General features: G+C 41.2%; 2 protein-coding genes across 8 annotated transcripts in view; one reads left to right on the top strand and one right to left on the bottom strand.

The window, feature by feature from the left end:
• LOC112215648 (plexin domain-containing protein 2) overlaps positions 1-24034 on the top strand; it is a 208812-nt gene that overhangs the window by 169849 nt on the left and 14929 nt on the right. The window lies entirely within an intron of this gene.
• On the bottom strand, positions 13962-23708 carry LOC112215646 (GTPase IMAP family member 4). Of its 7 annotated transcripts, XM_042299156.1 has the most exons (5): positions 23266-23549; positions 22075-22833; positions 20709-20738; positions 15045-15080; positions 13962-14598 (listed from the first exon to the last, which is right to left on the bottom strand). In XM_042299156.1, the coding sequence occupies exons 1-4, from the start codon at positions 23366-23368 to the stop codon at positions 15055-15057; spliced, it is 918 nt and encodes a 305-aa protein (XP_042155090.1). In that variant the 5' UTR covers positions 23369-23549; the 3' UTR covers positions 13962-14598; positions 15045-15054. The 7 variants fall into 7 exon arrangements, with proteins under 7 accessions (XP_042155090.1, XP_024230615.1, XP_042155091.1 ...); XM_024374847.2 differs by lacking the exon at positions 20709-20738 and having other exon boundaries at positions 23266-23545; XM_042299157.1 differs by lacking the exons at positions 13962-14598; positions 23266-23549 and adding an exon at positions 23602-23708 and having other exon boundaries at positions 14905-15080.

Here is a 24034-nt window from a genome sequence, read left to right as displayed (position 1 = left end):
AGCTACTGTAAATTGGACAGTGCAGTTAGATGAACAAGAATTTAAGCTTTCTGACAATATCAGATATGTCTATGTCCTGGGTCATTTTCTTGTTACTTACAACCTCATGCAATCGCATTAGCTTACGTTAGCTCAACCGTCCCATGGAAGGGACACCGATCCCAAGAAAGTTTTAATTAACACTCATTTTTCAACCACTCCACAAATTTCTTGTTAACAAACTATAGTTTTGGCAAGTTGGTTAGGACATCTACTTTGTGCATGACAAGTCATTTTTCCAACAAATGTTTACAGACAGATTATTTCACTCATAATTCACTGTATCACAATTCCAGTGGGTCAGAAGTTTACATACACTAAGTTGACTGTGCCTTTAAACAGCTTGGACAATTCTAGAAAATGATGCCATGGCTTTAGAAGCTTCTGATAGGCTAATTGACATCTTTTGAGTCAATTGGAGGTGTACCTGTGGATGTATTTCATGGCCTACCTTTAAACTTAGTGCCTCTTTGCTTGGCATCATGGGAAAATAAAAATAAATCAGCCAAGACCTCAGAAAAAAAATTGTACACCTCCACAAGTCTGGTTCATCCTTGGGAGCAATGCTACCAAATACTAATTGAGTGTATGTAAACTTCAGATCCACTGGGAATATGATGAAAGAAATAAAAGCTGAAATAAATCATTCTCTCGACTATTATTCTGACATTTCACATTCATTAAATAAAGTGGTGATCCTAACTGATTTAAGACTGGGAATTCTTACTAGGATTAAATGTCAGGAATTGTGAAAAACTGAGTTTTAATGTATTTGGCTAAGGTGTATGTAAACTTCCAACTTCAACTGTATACTTTATATTTTAGATTCTTCAAAGTAGCCACCATTTGCCTTCATGAAAGCTTTGCACACTCTTGGCATTCTCTCAACCAGCTTCATGAGGAATGATTTTCCACCAGTCTTGAAGGAGTTCCCACATATGCTGAGCACTTGTTGGCTGCTTTTCCTTCACTGCAGTCCAACTCACCCTAAACCATCTCAACTGGGTTGAGGTCGGGTGTTGTGGAGGCCAGGTCATCTGATGCAGCACTCCATCACTCTCCTTGGTCAAATAGCCCTTACATAGCCCGGAGGTGTGTTTCTGGTCATTGTCCTGTTGAAAAACAAAAGATAGTCCCACTAACTGCAAACCAGGTGGGATGCCGTATCACTGCAGAATGCTGTGGTAGCCATGGTGGTTAAGTGTGCCTTGAATTCTAAATAAATCACTGACAGTGCCACCAGCAAAGCACCCCCACACCATCACACCTCCTCCTCCATGCTACACGGTGGGAACCACACATGCGGAGATCATCTGTTCACCTACTCTGCATCTCACTAAGACATGGCGGTTGGAACTAAAAATCGCAAATTTGGACTCATCAGACCAAAGGACAGATTTCCACCGGTCTAATGTCCATTTCTCATGTTTCTTGGCCCAAGCAAGTCTCTTCTTATTATTGGTGTCCTTTAGTAGTGGTTTCTTTGCAGGAAATCGACCATGAAGGCCTGATTCACTCAGTCTCCCCTGAACCGTTGATGTTGAGATGTGTCTGCTACTTGAACTCTGTGAAGCATTTATTTGGGCTGCAATCTGAGGTGCAGTTAACTCTAATGAACGTATCCTTTGCAACAGAGGTAACTCTGGGTCTTCCTTTCCTGTGCCGGTCCTCATGAGAGCCAGTTTCATCATAGCGCTGGATGGTTTTTGCGACTGCACTTGAAGAAACTTTCAAAGTTCTTGAAATGTTCTAGATTGACTTTCTCTTTTTTTTTTTACCAAATAGGACTATCTTCTGTATGCCACCCCTACCTTTTCACAACACAACTGATTGGCTCAAACACATTAAGAAGGAAATAAATTCCACAAATTAACTTTTAACAAGGCACACCTGTTAATTGAAATGCATTCCAGGTGACTACCTCATTAAGCTGGCTGAGAGAATGCCAAGAGTGTGCAAAGCTGTAATCAAGGCAGTGTGGCTATTTTGAAGAATCTCAAATATATTTTGATTTGTTTAACACTTTTTTGGTTACTACATGATTCCATATGTGTTATTTCATAGTTTTGATGCCTTCACTATTATTCTACAACGTATAAAATAAGAAAAATAAAGAAAAATCCTGGAAGGAGTACGTGTGTCCAAACCTTTGACTGGTACTGTATATAGTATACCAAGACCAACCGAACAAACAAAATGAAATGTATTTCAACATAAATTGTAGATTGATCTGAGAAATATGCCTTGGGTTACAATAGTAAACACTGTACTATTTACAATTACAAAGAAGTGGATTCTACAGAAAATGATCCCAATGTGCAATATAACATTCATCTAGTTTCATTCTGCATTTCTAATTTTCAAAGGTTTAGTGATATCATAGATGGAATTATTTACGGTTACGTCATCTATTTTGAATGAATCCCCCATTGCACTGAGACCAAAGACCCATCACACAATGTTTATTTTGTCTGCATACTAAAATGTTCTCTACCCTGTACTGTGAGAGCTTCTCTGGGTCCCAAAGTTCCCAATCTCTCACTCCACTCCCCACCAGCCAAATGATATCCCACCACTTAACGTTGAACCAAACCACTGCATCTCCTATGGCAGTCACCACTTTGAACACACCACCTCAGACCTATATTCACTCAGACAAACACATAAGAGACACACGTAGACACACGCAGAGAAACGCGCACACGCGCACACACACACACTCCAGAACTCAACCCCTGCTTTATTCATAACTAGTCCAATCTACAGAGGTTGAGTGACTGAGCACAGCGACCCACTACTCCACTCTACTGAACATTACTGTAGGACCCAAGGGCTTTTAAGCCTCCTGCACGAGAGCAGCCCTTTCATGACGCCCTATAATATCAGATTATTTTCCGAAACGGTGTTAAAGAGCAGATGGGACGGAGTATTTGGTGACAACCCCAAAATGGCTTTTCCATGCCTACAGACATCTTCATCTAAGTCCCACATGTTACCCTATTCTCTACATAGTACACTATAAAGGGAATAGGGTGCCATTTGGGACTTAGACAGATTGGCTGATTTTTCCCCTGTGGAGAAATGCTGTGTAGTTTGGGCATTCTGGGACATCTGCTTGTTCCACTCTGCCACCGGAAACTGCTAATGTTTTTATAGCCACTCCAAATCTGTGTCCCAAATGGCAATCTATTCCTCATTTAGTGCGCTAGTTAGACCAGCCAGGAGCCATAGGGCTCTGGTCAAAAGCAGTGTTCTATATAGGGAAAAGGTTGTCATTCGGTAGGCCTGAGCGTTCAGTCTATGTTACACAGAGCGATTGCAACACTTTCAAACTAGCTGGTCTGTGATAAGAAAGCTATGTTTGTTTATCCAGTAATCACTTGCATCACTAATCTCACACTGATTGCTTTCACCCAACTTGCTCTTGACCTGCTTTTTTAGATTGAGAAAAGCAACATGGTGCTGTTGTTGAGATAGGGTGCACTCTACTGCAGAGTGCTGTCACTCTTTTTTCCAGACAAATGAGGTGAAACGAACGATGTAACTCAACAGTGTTTGCCTGATCTCAAAATGGAGGACAGAGGATTCAAATTTCTTCGAAACTGTGACCCTATGTTTTATTCCGATCTCGTTGGAAAATTCTTTAGGAAACGATGACTCGACATTAGAGCCTAAAAAAAAAATTCACACAATACCCTAGCAGCCTGTAATTTCTGTAACTACTGTCATTTTGATTGCATTTTAAATAATAAAGTTGTTTAAATCACATTTCCACTATGTTGTCCACATCTAACCTTGGTTACTGTTGTGACATTGGGGAATGGCACAGTACAAATATAATGAATCATTTAAACTTAAGTAGCAACACAAAAGAGACTGCCCTGGTGGCCATGCCATGCTGCCCCTCTCGGTCTGTCTCTTATTCTCCTCCCCCTGACGTGTGTTTACATTCCCTCCAGCAGAGTCCCTCTTCTTCTTCTTCTTCTTCCAACTTTGAACTCTGTTGGTTCTTCCTGCTGTGTGAGTGCTGACAGCTCTCCATCTCTCAGCGGGGACAGTATTTTACTGGGCCGTTCCCCATCGATGGCAATGATTCTAGTAAACAAACAAACCACTCAGTGGAGTGTTAGGGTAGCCAGTATTTCATCAGCTGTTCATTCTGTTCCTTCTTGGAGCATTGATGTAAAATACGTTTTTAAAAAAGGGAAAGATTAAATGACTATGGCTGGGTAAAGTAGTGTAGTCTGCTGGATTTAGCCTCTACATCAATGTGGTTTGCAATGCAATTCAGCCAAAGCAGTGACTGCAATCTCCCCGGAAATTGAGTTTTCGATAAGCGCTAAGAGGAAATATTCTGGTGGTAGTCTATAATATCATTCAAACACAAAGGTTGGTCCGAATTATTCACTGGCAAACACCCTCCTAGCATCAGCAAAAACTGTCCCATCCAACCCAAATTCACTGTTGACTATTCTAATTCCCTGCTTTTGTGGATTAATAAATGAATGGTGCGCACGCACACACACACGGACGGACGGACGGACAGACAGACAGAGAGGCTTGTAGTAAACATTACTATTCTGTACCCCCAAGCCACTAGACCCCATAACAGAGATGGTTAATTGAAATATCACACCACAAACTCAAACAAATCAAAACACCCTGGACCCACTCCAATTCGCATACCGCCCTAACAGATCCACAGATGACAAAATCTCTACCCTCTCCCTCTTCCTCGACAAGAGGAACACAAGCAAGAATGCTGTTCATTGACAGATCCGTGTTCAACACCATAGTGCCCTCCAAGCACATCATTATGCTAAGGACCCTGCGACTGAACACCGCCTTCTGCAACTGGATCCTGGACTTCCTGATGTGCCGCCGCCAGGTGGTGATGGTAGGCAACATCACATCCGCCATGCTGACCCTCAACACGGGGGCCCCTCAGGGGTGCGTGCTTGGGACCCCTCAGGGGTGTGTGCTTAGTCCCCTCCTGTACTCCCTGTTCACCCACGACTGCGTGGCCGAGCACGACTCCAACACCTTCATTACGTTTGCTGATAACATGACGGTTGTAAGCCTGATCACCGACGACAATGAGACAGCCTATAGGGAGGTCAGACACCTGGCAGTGTAGTGCCAGGACAACAACCTCTCCGTCAACGCCAGCAAAACTAAGGAGGTGATCTTAGACGACAGGAATCGGAGGGCTGAGCATGCCCCCAGTACATCACTGGGCCCGAGCTCTCTGCCATCCAAGATGTCTCTACACCAGGCGATGTCAGAGGAAGGGGCCCTAAAAATGGTTAAAGACTCCAGCCTCCCAAGTAATAGCCTTTTCTCTCTGCTACCACACAGCAAGCATTACCGATGCAACAAGTTTGGAACCAACAGTACCCTGAAAAGCTTGTACCCACAAGCTATAAGGCTGCTAAATAGTTAACCAAATAGCCAAGTGTCATATCTGGAGGAAACATGGCACCATTCCTACGGTGAAGCATGGTGGTAGCGGTATCATGCTGTCGGGATGTTTTTCAATGGCAGGAACTGGGAGACTAGTCATGATTGAGGGAAAGATGAACGGAGCAAAGTGCAGAGAGATCCTTGATGAAAACCTTCTATAGAGAGCTCAGGACCTCAGACTGGGGCAAATGTTCACTTTCCAACAGGACAACGACCCAAGCACACAGCCAAGACAATGCAGGAGTGGCTTCGGGACAAGTCTCTGAATGTCTTTGAGTAGCCCAGCCAGAGCTCAGACTTGAACACAATCAAACATCTCTGGAGAGACTAGAAAATAGCTGTGCAGCAATGCTCCCCATCCAACCTGACAGAGCTTGAGAGGATCTGAAGAGAAGAATGGGAGAAACTCCCCAAATACAGGTCTGCCAAGCTTGTCACGTCATACCCAAGAAGACTCGATGCTGTAATCGCTGCCAAAGGTGCTTCAACAAAGTACTGAGTAAAGGGTCTAAATACTTATGTAAATGTGATATTTCTGGGGGGTTTTAATATAAAATTGGAGTAATTATGGGATATTGTGTGTTGATTGATGGAAAAAAATAAGATATTATACATTTTTAGAATAAGATTAACGTAACAAGATGTGGAAAAAGTCAAGCAATCTGAATACTTTCCAAATGCACTGTATCTGTATCAATTACCTGGTACACCTGCACATCGACTCGGTACTGGTACCCGTGTATATAGCCAAGTTATCGTTACTCATTGTATATTTATTATTGTGTTATCAATTTCTATTACTTCCTCTCTCTCTGCATTGTTGGGAAGGGCCCATAAGAAAGCATTTCACTGTTGGTCTACAAAGCATGTGACAAATAACATTCGATTCAAAGATTTCAAATGAGCTCGGCAGCCCAGCGCCTGACAGCTAGACTACACACGGCGCAGCAGCATGTGTGTGTCTACCTGGATGCTTCTCACTGTAAACAGGAGTTTGTGTTGCTGTTCCTTCTCTGAACGTGACAGATATTTGGTATAAATTGAAAGCAGGTTTCATTGAGTAGATGTTGGGAGATTAGTGGGGCTGTTTGACTCTCCGTCAGCATGGCAGGCTTGACTGCGGAATTCACTGCTGCTATACGTGTTGAAGGAACACAAGTGTGTATTTTTAGGATTAGCACCTACAGCGATAGACCGGTAGAGTGTGTTAGCCAGGGCCAGGGGGGATTGGACCACACAGAGAGTGGACCACACACACGCATACACACACACAATTGTTATCCCATTCTTCCTGATAAACCATGTGGTACAACAAATAACAGCAAGCGCATACTTGTTTTAGAAGCTCTTTGTAACCGTCCTCAGGGAAAACAGTAAGAAGAGCCAAAAGAAAGGAAACTTCACCAAGCCAGAAAGAAGCCTGTCACCAGAGCGTGATTCAAACAAACACGAGTCTACCCCTGAAGGAATACACTAGACTGGAGTAAGACACCACAAAGGGGTTGAGAGACATGATGAAGAAAGCACCAGGGACTCTGAAACAATAACATTGTGTCCATTTCTCCATATCCCACATCAGGTGGGCCACTGGAGGAGAGCACTGGGGCTTAGGTAACGGTGGGAATGGAGATGTGCACTGCCAAGAGGATTGCTCTATACTGTCAGTGGTTTTGTAGTGGAGTCAGTGGCCACTCCAACAGTGTAGTGTATATTATACATATAGTATAGTAGTATTATAGTATATTATAGTATAACATGCCCGTAAGCATAATAATCTGGTAAAACCCGCCTGGCAACCACCCCTCTAAGCAGAACAGTAGGAATGGATGGTCCACTGAGTGTTATCAGCAAGTGCACATATGATGTCTTATTGCCATCTACTGGTAGTGAGTGGTACTCATGGAAAAGAAGTGTATTTGGAATCATCTCAAGACATCTGCATTGCCTCACACAATTTCCAAACGCCACAGTTGCCTAGGGTCTGGTTTGGGACTGCATTTGGAATAGGATGACATTTGAATTCATATGATAGTCTAGATAGAACTACCCAAATGGAGGCCATTTTATTCGCTTTTCAGTGGCTTTTGTGTCAGTAGCATTTCAGCTTAAAAGCACCTTCTCCAAATATACAATTATTTACCATGCCAAGTTTTGAATGACTTTGTCACAGTAATTTTGCGGTGAACTTCACAGGATGACTCTTCAACAAATCTCTCTCCGGGTTTAGTGTTGGAATTGACTTCAGTGTTTTGGAGACAAATAGCTCAGCAACCCCACCAAATTTGTTGCTGACAGGTGTATAAAATCGAGCGCATAGACATGCAATCTCCATAGAGAAACATTGGCAGTAGAATAGACTTACCGAAGAGCTCACTGGCCTTCAACGTGGCACCGTCATAAGATGCCACCTTTTCAATAAGTCAGTTTGTCACATTTCTGCCCCGCTAGAGTCGCCCCGGTCAACTGTAAATGCTGTTATTGTGAAGTGGAAACGTCTAGGAGCAACAACGGTTCAGCCGCAAAGTGGTAGGCTGCACAAGCTCACAAAACGGGACCGACTTATTATCTATGCATAGTCACTTTATCCGTATGTACAAATTACCCCGAGCACATTGACTCGGTACACATAGCCTCATTATTGTTATTTTATGGTTACTTGTTTTCTTTAGTTTATTTAGGAAACATGTGTTCTTAAAACTGCATTGTTGGTTAAGAGCTTGTAAGTAAAGCATTTCATAGCAACTCCACATTACTGCCCATGATTTTGGCATGAGATGTTCGACGAGCAGGCGTCCACATACTTTTGGTCAAGTAGTGTATCATGGTTTCCATAACAACTCAACTTGTCATTAGTCAACCTGCCTGTTAATTTTGGAGGTATTGCTAATCAGTCATGATTGACTTCAATTACTCTGACAAACACTCCACATTGACCGATACTCCAAAGGCTCCACTTAACCTCAAAGTCTAGGCAAGGACCACTTAAACTCAATGTCTAAGCTGTTGGGGGAGGGGTGTCTGTCCTACATTTAAGAGATACAGTGCATTCGGAAAATACTCAAGACTCCTTGACTTTTTCCACATTTTGTTACGTTACAGCCTTATTCTAAAATGGATTAAAGTGGGGATTTTTTCATCATCAATCTACACGCAATACCCCATAATGACAAAGCAAAAACAGGTTTAGAAATGTTTGCAAATGTATAATAATTTTTAAAAACGAAATATTACCTTTATACTGTATAAGTATTCAGACCATTTACTCAGTACTTTGTTGAAGAACCTTTGACAGATATTACAGCCTTGAGTCTTCTTGGGTATGACGCTACAACCTTGGGACACCTGTATTTGGGGAGTTTCTCCCATTCTTCTCTGCAGATCCTCTCAAGCTCGGTCAGGTAGGATGGGGAGCGTCACTGCATAGTTATTTTCAGGTCTCTCCAGAGATGCTAGATTGGGTTCAAGTCCGGGCTCTGACTTGGCCACTCAAAGACATTCAGACTTGTCCCGAAGCCACTCCTGCGTTGTCTTGGCTGTGTGCTTAGGGTCGTTGTCCTGTTGAAAGGTGAACCTTCGCCTCAGTCTGAGGTCATGAACAGGTTTTCTTCAAGGATCTCGCTGTACTTTGCTAAATTTATCTTTCCCTCGATCCTGACTAGTCTCCCAGTCCCTGACACTGAAAAACATCCCTACAGCATTATGCTGCCACCACCATGCTTCACCGTAAGGATGGTGCCAGGTTTCCTCCAGACGTGACGCTTGGCATTCAGGCTAAAGACTTTAATCTTGATTTCATCAGACCTGATAATCTTGTTTCTCATGGTCTGAGAGTCCTTTAGGTGCCTTTTGGCAAACTCCAAGTGGCTGTCATGTGCCTTTTACTGAGAAGTGGCTTCCGTCTGGCCACCCTACCATAAAGGCCTGTTTGGTAGAGTGCTGCAGAGATGGCTGTCCTTCTGGAAGCTTCTCACATGTCCAACAGAGGAACTCTGGAGCTCTGTCAGAGTGACCATTGGTCACCTCCCAGACCATTGGTCACCTCCTTGGTCACCTCCCAGACCAAGGCCCTTCTCCCCCGATTGCTCAGTTTGGCCAGGCGGCTAGCTCTAGGAAGAGTCTTGGTGGTTCAAAACTTCTTCCATTTAAAGAATGATGGAGGCCACTGTGTCCTTAGGGATCTTCAATGCTGCAGACATTTTTTTGGTACCCTTCCCCAGATCTGTCCCTCGACACAACCCTGTCCCAGAGCTCTGCAGACAATTCCTTCGACCTCATGGCTTGGTTTTTGCTCTGACAAGCACTGTCAAATGTGGGCCCTTATATCGACAGATGTGTGCCTTTCCAAATCATGCCCAATCAGTTGAATTTATCATAGGTGGACTCCAAGCAAGTTGTAGAAACATCTCAAGGATGATCAATGGAAACAGGATGCACCTGAGCTCAATTTCATGTCTCATAGCAAAGGGTCTGAATACCTACGTAAATAAGGTATCTGTTTTTTTTCTTAATACATTTGATACAATTTCTAAAAACCTGTTTTCGCTGTCATTATAGGGTATTGTGTAAAGATTGATTTTAAAAAATGTATCAATTTTAGAATAAGGCCAAACTGTTCGGACCCTACAGACGATTTCTTGAGAAGACTGAATTTCGGGATGCCTCTTGGTCTCACAAACACCGCTGTAGCTCGGCCACCTCCCACCGCAGATGCGGAAGGCTGACATACGCCATGCGGTGGATTCACACGCCGCCCATGTAAAAAAACAAAAAACATCTATAATTTAAACTGCAATATGTAAAAATAAATAATTTAAAAGCAAATCTGAGTAGCGGTAGATCTGTTGTGTGTTTCCTATGCTTCCCATTCTTAAGTCTTTTACTTTCGTAGCTTGAAACAGTTGAAAATATGGATATGGCAAAGATATTCCACAGCGGTTTAGATGGTACAATGATTCTCTACACTACACTTGCTCGTTTCGTCAAACTGAAATTAGGCGAACTATTCACCATTTTTGCATCTTTAAAGCTGCAATATGAAACATTTTGGGTAACCCGACCAAATTCACATAGACATGTGAGTTATACATCTGTCATTCTCATTGAAAGCATTTCTATAAAGCGGAAGATCTGTTCTGTGCGCTATTTCTATGCTTCCTATTCTTAAGTGTCGTTTTTGCATCTCACTTTCAATTTTGTATACCAGCCTCAAACAGCTGAAAATACAATATTTTCAGTTATGGAAAATATATTTCACAGCGGTTTAGATAGTACAATGACTTTCTACACTATACGTGCGCTTGTTTGGTCACAAACTAAAAATTAGACAAACTATACAATTTTTTTTTTAAAGGAAATCATGGAGCGATTTTGATGGGGATGTTTTTATGTTACTTAGATTGACACATGGGTAATTCAATAGACTAAAGGAAAAGAGATAACCTATACTTGGAAAATTGTACTGAGGAAAATGTTGAATCACGAGCAGGACCTACATTTGTAGTCCACACATTGACCAGGAGATGTCAGTCTTGAAACAACACACCATCATCAGCATGTGCCTCTGTCTCAATTAGTTATCTGTGATTCCTCGAATCCTATCTCCCTGCCTCCTTAACTGTGTTGGAAGAGAAGATCTATGGTCTCTTCCCCATGACCTTTTCCAATGGGTTTCAGGAGGAGAGAGCATGCAAGGAATTGAGAAAAGATTGAGAAAGAGCCTGTGGCTGTTTTTCATGACCAATGCTGGTACATTTTTGCTTCAGATACTAACAATAACAAACTACTGCAGGTCAAAGGTTATCTTCCATTTCATCAAAATATGAACTTTATTTAGATACATTTTTTTTAAATTGACTTGTCTACTACAGCAAGACAAAATATAACAGGATGTTCACACAAACAAACAAAACAACAATGGAAACAAAAGACAACTTAAGTTGCACTGACTAGAGAAGACACCACCTACCACATATCTATTTTATTGACTCAGAACCCTTAAATGAAAGTGTAACTCACAGAATTCAATGTAACAGCAAGACAAATCACCAATATGAATATGTTTGTAAAATAGTTTGTATACAATATCAACATAGAAAACAGTCAGTGTTATACCCATCATTGGATGTTAGTTAGTGAATGGAGCTACTACTACTACTAATGCTTCTCAGTATAGGAAGCAATTATAAAGAGTAAAAGGATATCTTAATAATAATGATTACAATAATAACATAATAATAGACATCTTTTCCACCTTTATTCACAGTACTAAAGGATAACTGCACTTCTTGATTTGGCTTCAATTTAGATTTGGTTCATTTAAGAAATGCTTAGCAGCCATGACTGAATTCAAACCTGAGTTGGTTTCGGGTGTTGCTTGATGTGGGTGTCTCGTGTGTTTGCAGGTGTGATGAGTTAGACAAATTATTTCACCAATTACTGTAGCTTCAGCCGGGTTGGTGTGCGACGGTGGGCAAAATTGGTTTGACTTTGGATAGCCTACCTCTGGGGGATAGTTAGGGACCATACAATAAATGACTATGTAAATAGGACAATATTTTCATGTTGCACATCTTTTAGTGGTCTGAAATGCATTCAATAGTTGTATATGCATTTCTATAATTTATATTTGGATTGAAGTTCATTGAAGTTTAAAGCCATTTACTTAAAAAAATATATTGTCCCATGTACATTGTGTAATTTACTGATGATCCCTGACTAGCCCTTTAGGAATATAAAATGTCATACCAAATTGAGGATTGGCATTATGATGGGGTCGCATGCAGCTGTGCTCCAAATGTATGATTATTTGGGTGCTGCCAGCTGTAGGCATATGGTCAGGATTAAAATAAACCCAACCCACAGAAATACGCCATTTTCAAAACAAGAGACCTATTCAATACCATCATAATGGACCACATTGCAATACTGCAACAGATTAGTTAGGAATTAAACATAAAATTACTAATCTGAATAATTAAGAGACCGCACTCAGAGGGTTATGGAAGCATATAGCTGCCACAAAATTATAATATTAAAATGCAATGCGCCATTGATTTATCATTATCCAACTTGCATTTAAAAACAATTTCAGCAGCTATTCCCTTGCAAAGAAGGTAGGGTTTGATACATACAGATATATGAGCCTGATAAATAAAAATGCACATTTATCATTTCACATCCATATACAAAACCCAGACAAGAATATGTATATATTCTCTACTAGTAGAGTAAAACAGTACCTGCACTTCAAGTGCTTGATAAAACACTATACACTTTTTGGTCACAAATTAGGGTAGCTTTTAACAAACTTTTCCTTAACATTTATTAAAAATGTAAAAAACATAATAGCGCAATCTAGCATGTGCTGTACACATTAGGTTAAGGGACTTCCTTGTCTCTGTCCCAGCCTCAGAGACTTGTCATGTACAGTAGTTTTCCCATGATCCTCACTTCATGAAGAAAACGGTAGATATACAGGGCCTATATTGGTACACATTTGACCTCTAAATTAATGCTTTTTTCAATTTATTTTTTACTATGTTCTACATCGTAGAATAATAGTGAAGACATCAAAACTATGAAATAACACATATGGAATCATATATAGTAACCAAAAAAAAGTGTTAAACAAATCAAAATATACTTTATATTTTAGATTCTTCAAAGTAGCCACCTTTTGCCTTGATGACAGCTTTGCAAACTCTTGCATTCTTTCAACCTCTCCTTCTTGGTCAAATAGCCCTTACAAAGTCTGGAGATGTGTTTTGGGTCATTGTCCTGTTGAAAAACAAATGATAGTCCCACTAAACACGAACCAGATGGGATGGTGTATCGCAGCATGGTATCCATGCTGGTTAAGTGTGTCTTGAATTCTAAATAAATCACTGGCAGTGTCACCAGCAAGCATCCCCACACCATCACACCTCCATGCCTCACTGTGAGAACCTTATCCTATCCTAATGAACTTATCCTCTGCAGCAGAGGTAACTCTGGTACTTCCTTTCCTGTGGCGGTCCTCATGAGAGCCAGTTTCATCATAGCACTTGATGGTTTTTGCAAATGCACTTGAAGAAACTTTTCAAAGTTCTTGAAATTTTCCAGAATGACTGACCTTCAAGTAATGATGGACTGTTGTTTCTCTTTGCTTATTTGAGCTGTTCTTGCCATAATATGGACTTGGTCTTTTAACAAATAGGGCTATCTTCTGTATACCACCCCTACCTTGTCACAACACAACTGATTGGCTCAAACGCATTGAGGAAAGAAATTCCACAAATTAACTTTACACAAGGAACACCTGTTAATTGAAATTCATTCCAGGTGACTAGCTCATGCAGCTCGTTGAGAGAATGCCAAGAGTGTGCAGAGCTGTCAAGGCAAAGGGTGGCTACTATGAAGAATCTCAAATATATTTTCATTTGTTTAACACTTTTTTGGTTACTACATTATTCCATGTGTTATTTCATAGTTTGTAGAATAATAGTGAAGACGTCAAAACCAATGTAGAAAACAGTAAAAATAAAGGAAAATCCTAGAATGAGTTGGTGTCCAAACTTTTGACTGGTACTGTAATGTGATTTGCTTCTTACTTCATGTGCAAATCAGATACAATAAAATCCCCAAATATATACATTGCATCAGAACTGTCATAGGTACGAGGTAGACCTAACAGTCTCAAAAAGCAAGAACAGCATCATCAGGGATCTCGCTAGTGTTCAGAAATCTACATTTTCAAAACGCAGACCATCACAAAATCAAGGTTTCTAACCATTTTATATTAAAAGCTTTCTTTTGTTGCTTCAATAGAGTGATCAGGGACATGCAACTATAGTTTTCCTTCACATAAAATATATTAGTGCAACACATTCAGCAGAAAATAGCTTCATTATCATCAGATGACTACAGAAGTGAAACGCTATTTGGCCGGCAGCCACATCATTTACTTAGGTTTTACTTGAAGTTAATCGTACATTTTACCAGAGAAAAGCAGGCTACACCGATAAAATGTACAGAAGAAAAGTAGATACACATCAGTCAGAGCGCTGTCTTCTGATAGAATGCCCGTTCGTGAATTCTCATTGGAGTGTAGAATTGCAACTGAAGCAACAACAAAAAAAGAAGCCTGATGCCGAGCAGCAATTACAAGAAGCATTTTAGATCTGTGTTTACAAAATGCAGCAAGATATTTATGGGTTTTATCTTTTTTCCCCCCCCTGTGGTGTGATAAAACGCAGAATTCCGCATTAACGTGACCCCTGATCATGTTAGCCTACATCCAGTTACAGATAACTATTATTTATATAAAATGGTAGAGAGATTAAGTCTTAAAGGTTTAAAATAATCTGGGCCTGTATTCATAAAGCGTCTCAGAGTAGGAGTACTGATCTAGGATCAAGTTCCCCCCCCGTCTCATTCATTATGATCTAAAAGGGGAACTGATCGTAGATCAACATTCCTACTCTGAGACGCTTTATGAATACAGGCCCTGAGGTTGGGGTACCGTATGGACATAGAGCTCTGAAATCAGTACTGCGGTGGCTCACCAGCTCTCCTTCAGTCAGTCAGTCCATCCACTGAATCTGAAAATGGACACATAATAACAGACAAGGATTACTTCAGATGTACAGTACCAGTCAAAAGTTTGGACACACACATTCAAGGGTTTTTCTTTATTTTCACTATATTCTACAATTTTTCCTTGTGAATGCGTTTGAACAAATAAGTTGTGTTGTGACAAGGTAGGAGTGGTATACAGAAGATAGCCCTAATTGGTAAAAGACCAAGTCCATAATATGGCAAGAACAGCTCAAATAAACAAAGAGAAACAACAGTCTATCATTACTCTAAGACAGTGGTTCTTAACCTTATTGGAGGTACTGAACCCCACCAGTTTCATATGCGCATTCACCGAACCCTTCTTAATTGGAAAAATAAAATATGATTTTTTAAATATTCAAAACATAAGTATATATTTTACTGGTGCACAAAATGAACCGTGCATCCACATCACTGTGTTCAAAGAACAAAATAATTTTCAAACAAACAAAAACATAATAATGAATATTTACTGCAAATCAGTGTGACTTCTGCTGTTGCCTTTCAGAGACCAGTTCAGAAATGTGCGGCTTCACCTTGGTCATGTCATGTCTCATGATGTCATGTCTCATGATGTCATGTCTCATGATGTCATGTCTCATGATGTCATGTCTCATGATGTCATGTCTCATGATGTCATGTCTCATGATGTCATGATGTCATGTCTCATGATGTCATGTCTCATGATGTCATGTCTCATGATGTCATGTCTCTCATGTAATTTTCTCCACAAAGTCTGTTCCTTTTCTTCGTTTTTATGTCCAGCATCCTCGAAAAGGATTTGCTCGCAAAGATATGTTGTAACAAACGGTATGAAAATCTCCAGAGCTTTCTTAGCAATAACAGGGTACGTTACCATTTGTTGACACCAAAACGTTGAAAGCGTTGTTGTTCTGAAAAGTTGCTGTTGAACCTGGCTCTGCTGAATTTCAATGATTTCATCGAGGTATTCATCATTGACATCTGTTGTCTCAACACTAAACGTGAACGGCTGTCTCACCCATGCTGGATATGACTCTCTTGTAGGGAAGTATCCGTCGAGAGAATTTGCAAGGTCATCTAAGTGCGTGGCAATTGCTTGCTTCAATTCCGCGGGTCCAGAAATGTCTCCGATTCCAGATACATCTTCGATCTTACTTACACAGTCGTCCAGCAGGGGAAAGTTTGCGAAGTTATCATTCTCGGTTTGTCGTTTCCATAACGGTAGCTTTTTTTGAAAAGCCTTCAGGTTTTCCTCCGCTTCGATGATGTTGACTCCACCGCCCTGCATCTTTTGATTGAGATGATTGAGAGCTGCGAAGATATCAGCCATGTACGCTAAAATGAGAATGAACTCAGAATTTTTTAAGCAATCTGCATGACAATGTTGGTGCTCTTGCCTCAGAGCACTAGTTCGCACATATTTCAGGCATTCCACTACAATTTTTAATACTTCTGCCAGTTTTGGAGGCAAGGTTTTTGTTCCCAACGCATGCCTGTGCAGAATACAATGCGTAACAATGATGGGTGGTGCATCGGCTTTCATTAGCGCACCAAAACCAGACTTTCTTACCAGCATGACTGGAGCTCCGTCCGAACAAACTGCAGAAACCATATCCCATGAAAGATTGTTGTCTTTGAAGAAGTCATCCACAAGTTTCTTCACATCAGCTGCCTTAGTTGTTGTTGTAAGAGGCTTACAAAATAAAAAAAAATCTTCCTTTATCATGTCGTCTTTCACATAGCGCACGAATACAGCAAGCTGGCTTAGATTGGAAACATCTGTGGTCTCGTCGAGTTGAAGGCTGAATTTTGCCGGGCTTGAAATCAGATCTGCAACTACTTTGCTCATGTCCTCTATTCTGTCGCTGATGGTGTCATTTGCAAGAGGAGTTTGGGATAACTTAACTTCAGCCTCTTTTCCCAGCATGATATTCGCCATCTTCAACACAGCTGGTTTTATGAGTGTTTCACCAATGGTGTGTGGTTTGCCCTGCTTTGCGATCAGGTAAGCAACTTCGTACGATGCTGTGAGGATCGGTTTGTTGATTGGTACAAAGCCGAGAACAGGCAGAGTAGCCTTTTCATCGAATCTGGCTCTCTTCACCTTGAATTCAGCGAGCATTGTGTTCTTGTATTTTCCATCTCCATGCAGCTTAAGGAAGTGTTCTCTTAGTTTTGCCGGTGCTAGACTAGAATTGCTCAACTTGGCATTGCAAATCATGCAGTTAGGACGCTGACTCCCATCACGTTCCGTTATACATGTGAATCCATATTGTACATATTCGTCCGACCCCTTTCTTTTTTGCTTGACATAGTAAGTATGAAGGGATTCAAATATTAAGAAAGAAATCACAAGACGTACCATCACGACAGTCACAAGTCGACTACTGAGCGCACCAAATTCCCTGCAGCACAGATAGGCCAAGCGATGTAGCGTGATCACCTGCGGCCAATGATGGCCAAGCGGGGCGTGTCATCACGAATCATGTGAGTCGGATGTGTGTCTTGACCTCCGCTGAACCCCGAGACTGACTCACCGAACCCCTGGGGTTCGATCGAACCCAGATTAAGAACCACTGCTCTAAGACATGTAGGTCAGTGAAAATTAAGAACTTTTAAAGTTTCTTCAAGTGCAGTCACAAAAACCATCAAGCGCTAGGATGAAACTGGCTCTCACAAGGACCGCTACAGGAAAGGAAGAACCAGAGTTACCTCTGCTGAAGAGGATAAGTTCATTAGAGTTACCAGCCTCAGAAATTGCAGCCCAAATAAATGCTTCACAGAGTTACAGTAACAGACACATCTCAACATCAACTGTTCAGAGCGGACTGTGTGAATCAGGCCTTTATGGTCGAATTGCTGCAAAGAAACCACTACTAAAGGACACCAATAAGAAGAAGAGACTTGTTTGGGACAAAAAACACACGCAATGGACATTAGACCAGTGGAAATCTGTCCTTTGGTCTGATGAGTCCAAATTTGAAATGTTTGGTTCCAACCGCTATGTCTTTGTGAGACACAGAGTAGGTGAACAGATGATCTCCGCATGTGTGTTTCTCACCGTGAAGCATGGAGGAGGTGTAATGGTGTGGGGGTGCTTTGCTGGTGACACTATCAGTGATTCATTTGGAATTCAAGGCACACTTAACCAGCATGGCTACCACAGAATTCTGCAGTGATACACATTCCACCTGGTTTGTGCTTAGTGGGACTATCATTTGTTTTTTGACAGGACAATGTCCCAACACACCTCCAGGCTATGTAAGGGCTATTTGACTAAGGAGGAGAATGATCAAGAGCTACATCAGATGACCTGGCCTCCACAATCACCTGACCTCAACCCAATTGAGATGGTTTGAGATGAGTTGGACTGCAGAGTGAAGGACAAGCAGCCAACAAGTGCTCCGCATATGTGGGAACTCCCCCTTGGAAAAGCATTCTAGGTAAAGCTGGTTGAAAGAAGTACTTTGATGAATCTAAAATATAAAGTATATTTTGAGTTGTTTAACACTTTTTTGGTTACTACATGATTCCATATCTGTTATTTCATAGTTTTGATGTCTTCACTATTATTCTACAATGTAGAAAATAGTCCAAATAAAGAAAAACCCTGGAATGAGTAGTTGTGTCCAAACGTTTGACTGTTACTGTATTTGTAATATCTAATGATGCACCGATATGACATTTTTGGCCGATACCAATATTTTCCTTGCAAAAACAAAACCCGATACAGATATTTGACATTTTTGCGGCCTTTTAAGCATTCTAGTACGGCGCACAATTGGCCCAGCGTCATCCAGGACGTCATTGTAAATAAGAATTTGTTTTTAACTAACTTGCCTAGTTACACACACAACACACTGACCAAAAAGTTATTTTTTGGGGCATTTACCTTTGTCCCCATTACCAGCAAAACATAATCAAAACCTATTTCTTTCACTTACTTGCTGTGCTGTTTCGTTGTTCATTTGTTGAGTCGTTTCATTCTCAACCAGGATTTCTATGGAACGTCGTTTGGGTCTTTGCTTGTCAAAAAAAGATACACGTCAAATAACACTATTTGACGTGTCAAATAACGACAATCTGTTTCTGTAGCAAGCTAACTATATAGCTAGGTGTCATCATCTAAAATAACCCTAATTTATAAGACAGTTCTTACTTGATTAATGGTGGTCGGACCCATCTATGTGAAGCTAGCCACAATAAGGATTAGCCACAATCGTGCACTTTGCGGGTAGCCTTCAAAATAAAAGTATGGCATAATTCTACTATTTGTATTCATTTGCATCACTGTCAATGAGTTTTATTTTGAAGGTAAACAGCAAATTCCACTATTGTGCCTAATCATTATTGTGACTAGCTTCACAACACATTACTTGGTCGGACGAGCCACTAGCAAGATGAAGCTAGCTAGCTGCTTATAACGCTAGCTTTGGGCAATAGGGTTAAGTAGCTGGCTAGCTATTTATTTTTATGTACTGAACTTCAATAGGCGAACAAAAAGTGGCAACCTAGCTAATACTTACAAGGGTTCCTAAACCATTGCTAAGAATAATGAAAATGACTGCAGTTTCAACTCGTCATTGTTTTCAGGCTGGTTGTATTGGTGCTAGCTAGGTACCAAGCTAAAGCTAGCTACCCTGGAAGTTGCGGTCGAACAAATTGTGCTTTATTACCAATGCGGTATTGTAAACTAGATGCCGACCGATTATGATTTTCAACGCCGATACCGATTATTGGAGGACCAAAAATGCCAATACTGATTAATCGGACGATTTTTTAAAATGTATTTGTAATAATTGACAATTACAACAATACTGAATGAACACTTATTTTAACTTAATATAATACATCAATAAAATCTATTTAGCCTCAAATAAATAATGAAACATGTTCAATTTGGTTTAAATAATGCAAAAACAAAGTGTTGGAGAAGAAAGTAAAAGAGCAATATGTGCCATGTAAAAAAGCTAACATTTCAGTTCCTTGCTCAGAACCTGAGAACATATGAAAGCTGGTGGTTCCTTTTAACATGAGTCTTCAATATTCCCAGCTATTATAGGACTATTTCCCTCTATACCATTTGTATTTCATTAACCTTTGACTATTGGATGTTCTTATAGGTACTTTAGTATTGCCAGTGTAACAGTATAGCTTCCAACCCTCTCCTCGCTCCTCCCTGGACACGATCCAGCAACACAATGACAACAGCCACCATCAAAGCAGCGTTACCCATGCAGAGCAAGGGGAACAACTAATAGAAAGCTCAGAGCGAGTGACGTTTGAAACGCTATTAGCTCGCACCCCGCTAACTAGCTAGCCATTTCACATCGGCTACACCAGCCTCATGTCGGGAGTTGATAGGCTTGAAGTCATAAACAGCACAATGCTTGATGCACAACGAAGAGCTGCTGGCAAAACGCACAAAAGTGCTGTTTGAATTAATGCTTACGCGCCTGCTTCTGCCTACCACCGCAGAGTCAGATCCTTGTATGCTTGTATGCTCAGTCAGATTATACACAACGCAGGACACGCTAGATAATATCTAGTAATATCATCAACCATGTGTAGTTAACTAGTGATTATGATTGTTTTTTATAAGATAAGTTAAATGCTAACTAGCAACTTACCTTGGCTTACTGCATTCGCGTAACAGTCTCCTTGTGGAATGCAACGAGAGAGAGGCAGATCGTTAATGCGTTGGACTAGTTAACTGTAAGGTTGTAAAATTGGATCCCCCGAGCTGACAAGGTGAAAATCTGAACAAGGCAGTTAACCCACCGTTCCTAGGCCGTCATTGAAAATAAAAATGTGTTCTTAACTGACTTGCCTAGTTAAATGAATGTATATAAAAATTAAAATAAATAAACAACATTTAAAAATACATAAAAAAATAATAATAATAAATCGCCGCCCAAAAATACCGATTTCCGATTGTTATGAAAACTTGAAATCGGCCCTAATTAAATCTGCCATTCTGATTAATCGGTCGACCTCTATTGTAAACACATTGTTTGTGGTCGGTGTTTGCAGACTTTTTTGTACAGCTTTGAGTGCTACTGTATATTTTTTGACACGCAAAGACTCAAACGGCGTTCCATAGTATGTATGTCGTGAAGCTAATAGCAGTGACGCTATTACTGTGTAACTCCGGTAGGGCAACATCTGAAATATAGCACACTTGGTAGTGTGTACCGGTGCTCGACCAGTCGACGAAAGCCAACAGCACCCATGACAGAGAACAGTTGACTGTCAAAGGCAATGAATTCCATTATCTTGGCTTTCATGGATTTCGCCTGAGTTGAAATGTTCTTACTCTTTCAAATGACTGCTCGACTTGTTGACTGCTCAATCCACACAGCAGACATTGTGTGGGCTAGGTTAGGAATGCTGTGTTGAACGTGCAGTGCAAAATTTTACGTGGCGTTATCACGCCATGTACCTACATTATGTAGGTATGCACAGTAGCTTTGACATTGTTTTTTAACAATCGGCGTTAAACTTGATATCGGGCCGATACCGATTGTTGGCATTTTTAGCTAACATCAGCCAATTCCGATATATCGTGCATCCCTAGTAATATCATTGGTATAACTATCATTGTCTTCACGTCTATGTGAAACTATCTTGTTAAAGACTCGTTCATTGAAGTATTGATATTACTAGAGGAATATTGCCTTGTCCTGGACAATCATCATGGATTCTTCTCTATTCCCAAGCAGCAGACATGAGATAAGAGGAGAGATAGTTGGGAAAGAAAATGAAGGAAGAAATGTAAGGAGGGGGAGAGGATGTACTTGGTACAATGTACATAACTACCACATGAGAAATTCAAATACAGTTACCCTAAGAGGAATAATACAACAGTAATGCAAGTACTAGTTTTGCAGAGAAGAGCAAGGATTATAAATTTCACCCCGTGTGAGGTTTAGCCTATGAGACTGCTGTTACCTGGTACAAGACTATATCTGAGTTGTCAGTAAAGCTGTCACTCACTGTGGGGCGGGTCCATGTCCATTTTGGCCAATCCTACGGCAGAATTCACTTTGGGCCTTGCTCCAAGCTCCCGGTTCTGGGTTTGGTTCTGATTCTGGCCCAGAGGTTTCTTCTCCTCCACATCCTCTGGGTTATAGATGCCCTCTTCCGCCACCACCTTCTCTATCTTCTCCATAAGCTGCCGCAGCTGGGGGTGCTCCCCAAATATGTAGTTGCTGATGACAAAGTACCGCATCTTGCACTTTTCCAGCACCCACTGCAGATCCTTCCCCTCTCGCTTGATGTGCCTCTCGATGGACATGTTCCTCAGCACATCTGCCCAGGTGAACACCACGATGGTATGCCTCCACACACGCTCCCCGAACAGAGCCAAGTGCTCCTCGATGCGGGCCCGGTCCACCTCGGTAAACATGCCCACAGGGATGACCAGCAAGAAAGCGTGGGGGCCCAAGGGCCCGCACATGGAGGCGCCCCGCACCATCTCCTGCTGGTAGACTGGTGGCGTGGACTGTGTCGAGAACCAGCCCGGCGTGTCTATTACCGTCACCTGGCGCCCCTCCACCTCAGTCTGACGCTTGACGCAGAATTCAGCCGCCCGCTCCAGGCGGAACTCCTCGTGGCCCAGTATGGTATTGCCTGTCAGGCTCTTCCCAGGCCACCTCCAGCCCAACAGCACTAGCCTCAACTCAGTTAGATGGTTGGCTTCCCGGGCAGCTGCCGCCAGCCTCTTCTCTTCCTCTTCTGGGTCAGGGACATCTCCTGGAAGTACAAACATCACAACTCATTAGCAAGGACTTTTTAGCTAATACTGTTTTAGTCCCCGTTTCTGCAATTACGTTTTGATAAAGGAAACTTGTAGTAACAAGCCATACCTCCACTTTAGCATGTTTATCAGTAATTACATATCAAAGTTCTTCCGCTGTATAGACAATATTGGCAACTATGTTCGTTGCTAACTAAATAGATAGACTAATTACACTGACGTGCCAATTAAGGTCACACTACTGGCAACATTTTTATAGGCTAGAAACTTTACAACTATACCGTAAGTGAACCACGCAGTTTAGCTACAGAATATTTAGTTGGTGGTGCATAATCATTTTTATCAAGTTCAAATCCCTTTAATAAAGCCAGTGTATAAACGAGTCATAGCCTGCCTTTCTGCATTGAGATCAACGAGTAGTTAGTTACTTTCATTCGCGTCAACATTCAAATCCAGCCAGCTCATCTCCTGTGTGGCTATGGTTGAAACCGGATCTTGCTCTGTATCAGCCGAGTTATTCATTTGACTCATAGTGACCCGGTCTGAAGCAGTAAACTAGCTAGTTTAAGTGAAACGTGTCACGTTCGGCTCAGAGTTAGTTTAAACTGCATAGTTAACCAAACTAGCTAAGCCACTGTAGCTTACGTTAGCAATGTTGTTACTGTTAACCTTCAGTGAACTATCGATAACCTTATCTTAATACGTTTTGTTCGATGAGTTGTATCGATTTACTTGAGACACAGTTTGTCTTTTAGAAGACCCACCTATTGATTGCACTTCTTTCTCCGATTCCATGTCGCTGTTTAGTTTTCCAAAGTTGAATCACAGCTAGATGAGACAGATATGTCACCGGATGTATAAATGTGAGACATCCGGTTAGCGTTTCCTCTCACTACCAAATATGGTAGTGAGAGAAAGCCCGTTTGCCGGCAGTGGGAGAACATTGAGCTAGATGGATTTTGGCTGACATTCTGCTAATTTTCTCATCAATGATCTCTATACAGTTTTCTGTTTCCAAAACTAGAATCTATAACAAACAGAGTGCACTAAGTTTGGTAGACTTGACTTACCTAATTGTTTATAGACATGACTTTGTTTAGGACGAGTGCACTAGATAATGAGCGTTTTCCTAATGAACGTCATATAGGCACAAATGGTATTCATCCTCTTCTTGGCGGTAGCTAGCTTGTCCCAAGT

This window comes from Oncorhynchus tshawytscha, linkage group LG16, assembly GCF_018296145.1.
Source record: "Oncorhynchus tshawytscha isolate Ot180627B linkage group LG16, Otsh_v2.0, whole genome shotgun sequence".
NCBI classification, from domain to species: Eukaryota; Metazoa; Chordata; class Actinopteri; order Salmoniformes; family Salmonidae; genus Oncorhynchus; species Oncorhynchus tshawytscha.
This window is presented reverse-complemented; position numbering and strand designations above follow the sequence as displayed.

Excerpts from the sequence above, each read along its gene's own strand:
- LOC112215646 (XM_042299156.1), bottom strand. The coding sequence starts at position 23,368 with ATGAGTCAAATGAATAACTCGGCTGATACAGAGCAAGATCCGGTTTCA. Across the intron at positions 20,739-22,074 it reads GGACATGGACCCGCCCCACA|GAGACTGTTACGCGAATGCA; the intron begins GTGAGTGACAGC and ends GCATTCCACAAG. Across the intron at positions 15,081-20,708 it reads CGCGAATGCAGTAAGCCAAG|ATTCAGTGGATGGACTGACT; the intron begins GTAAGTTGCTAG and ends GTCCATTTTCAG.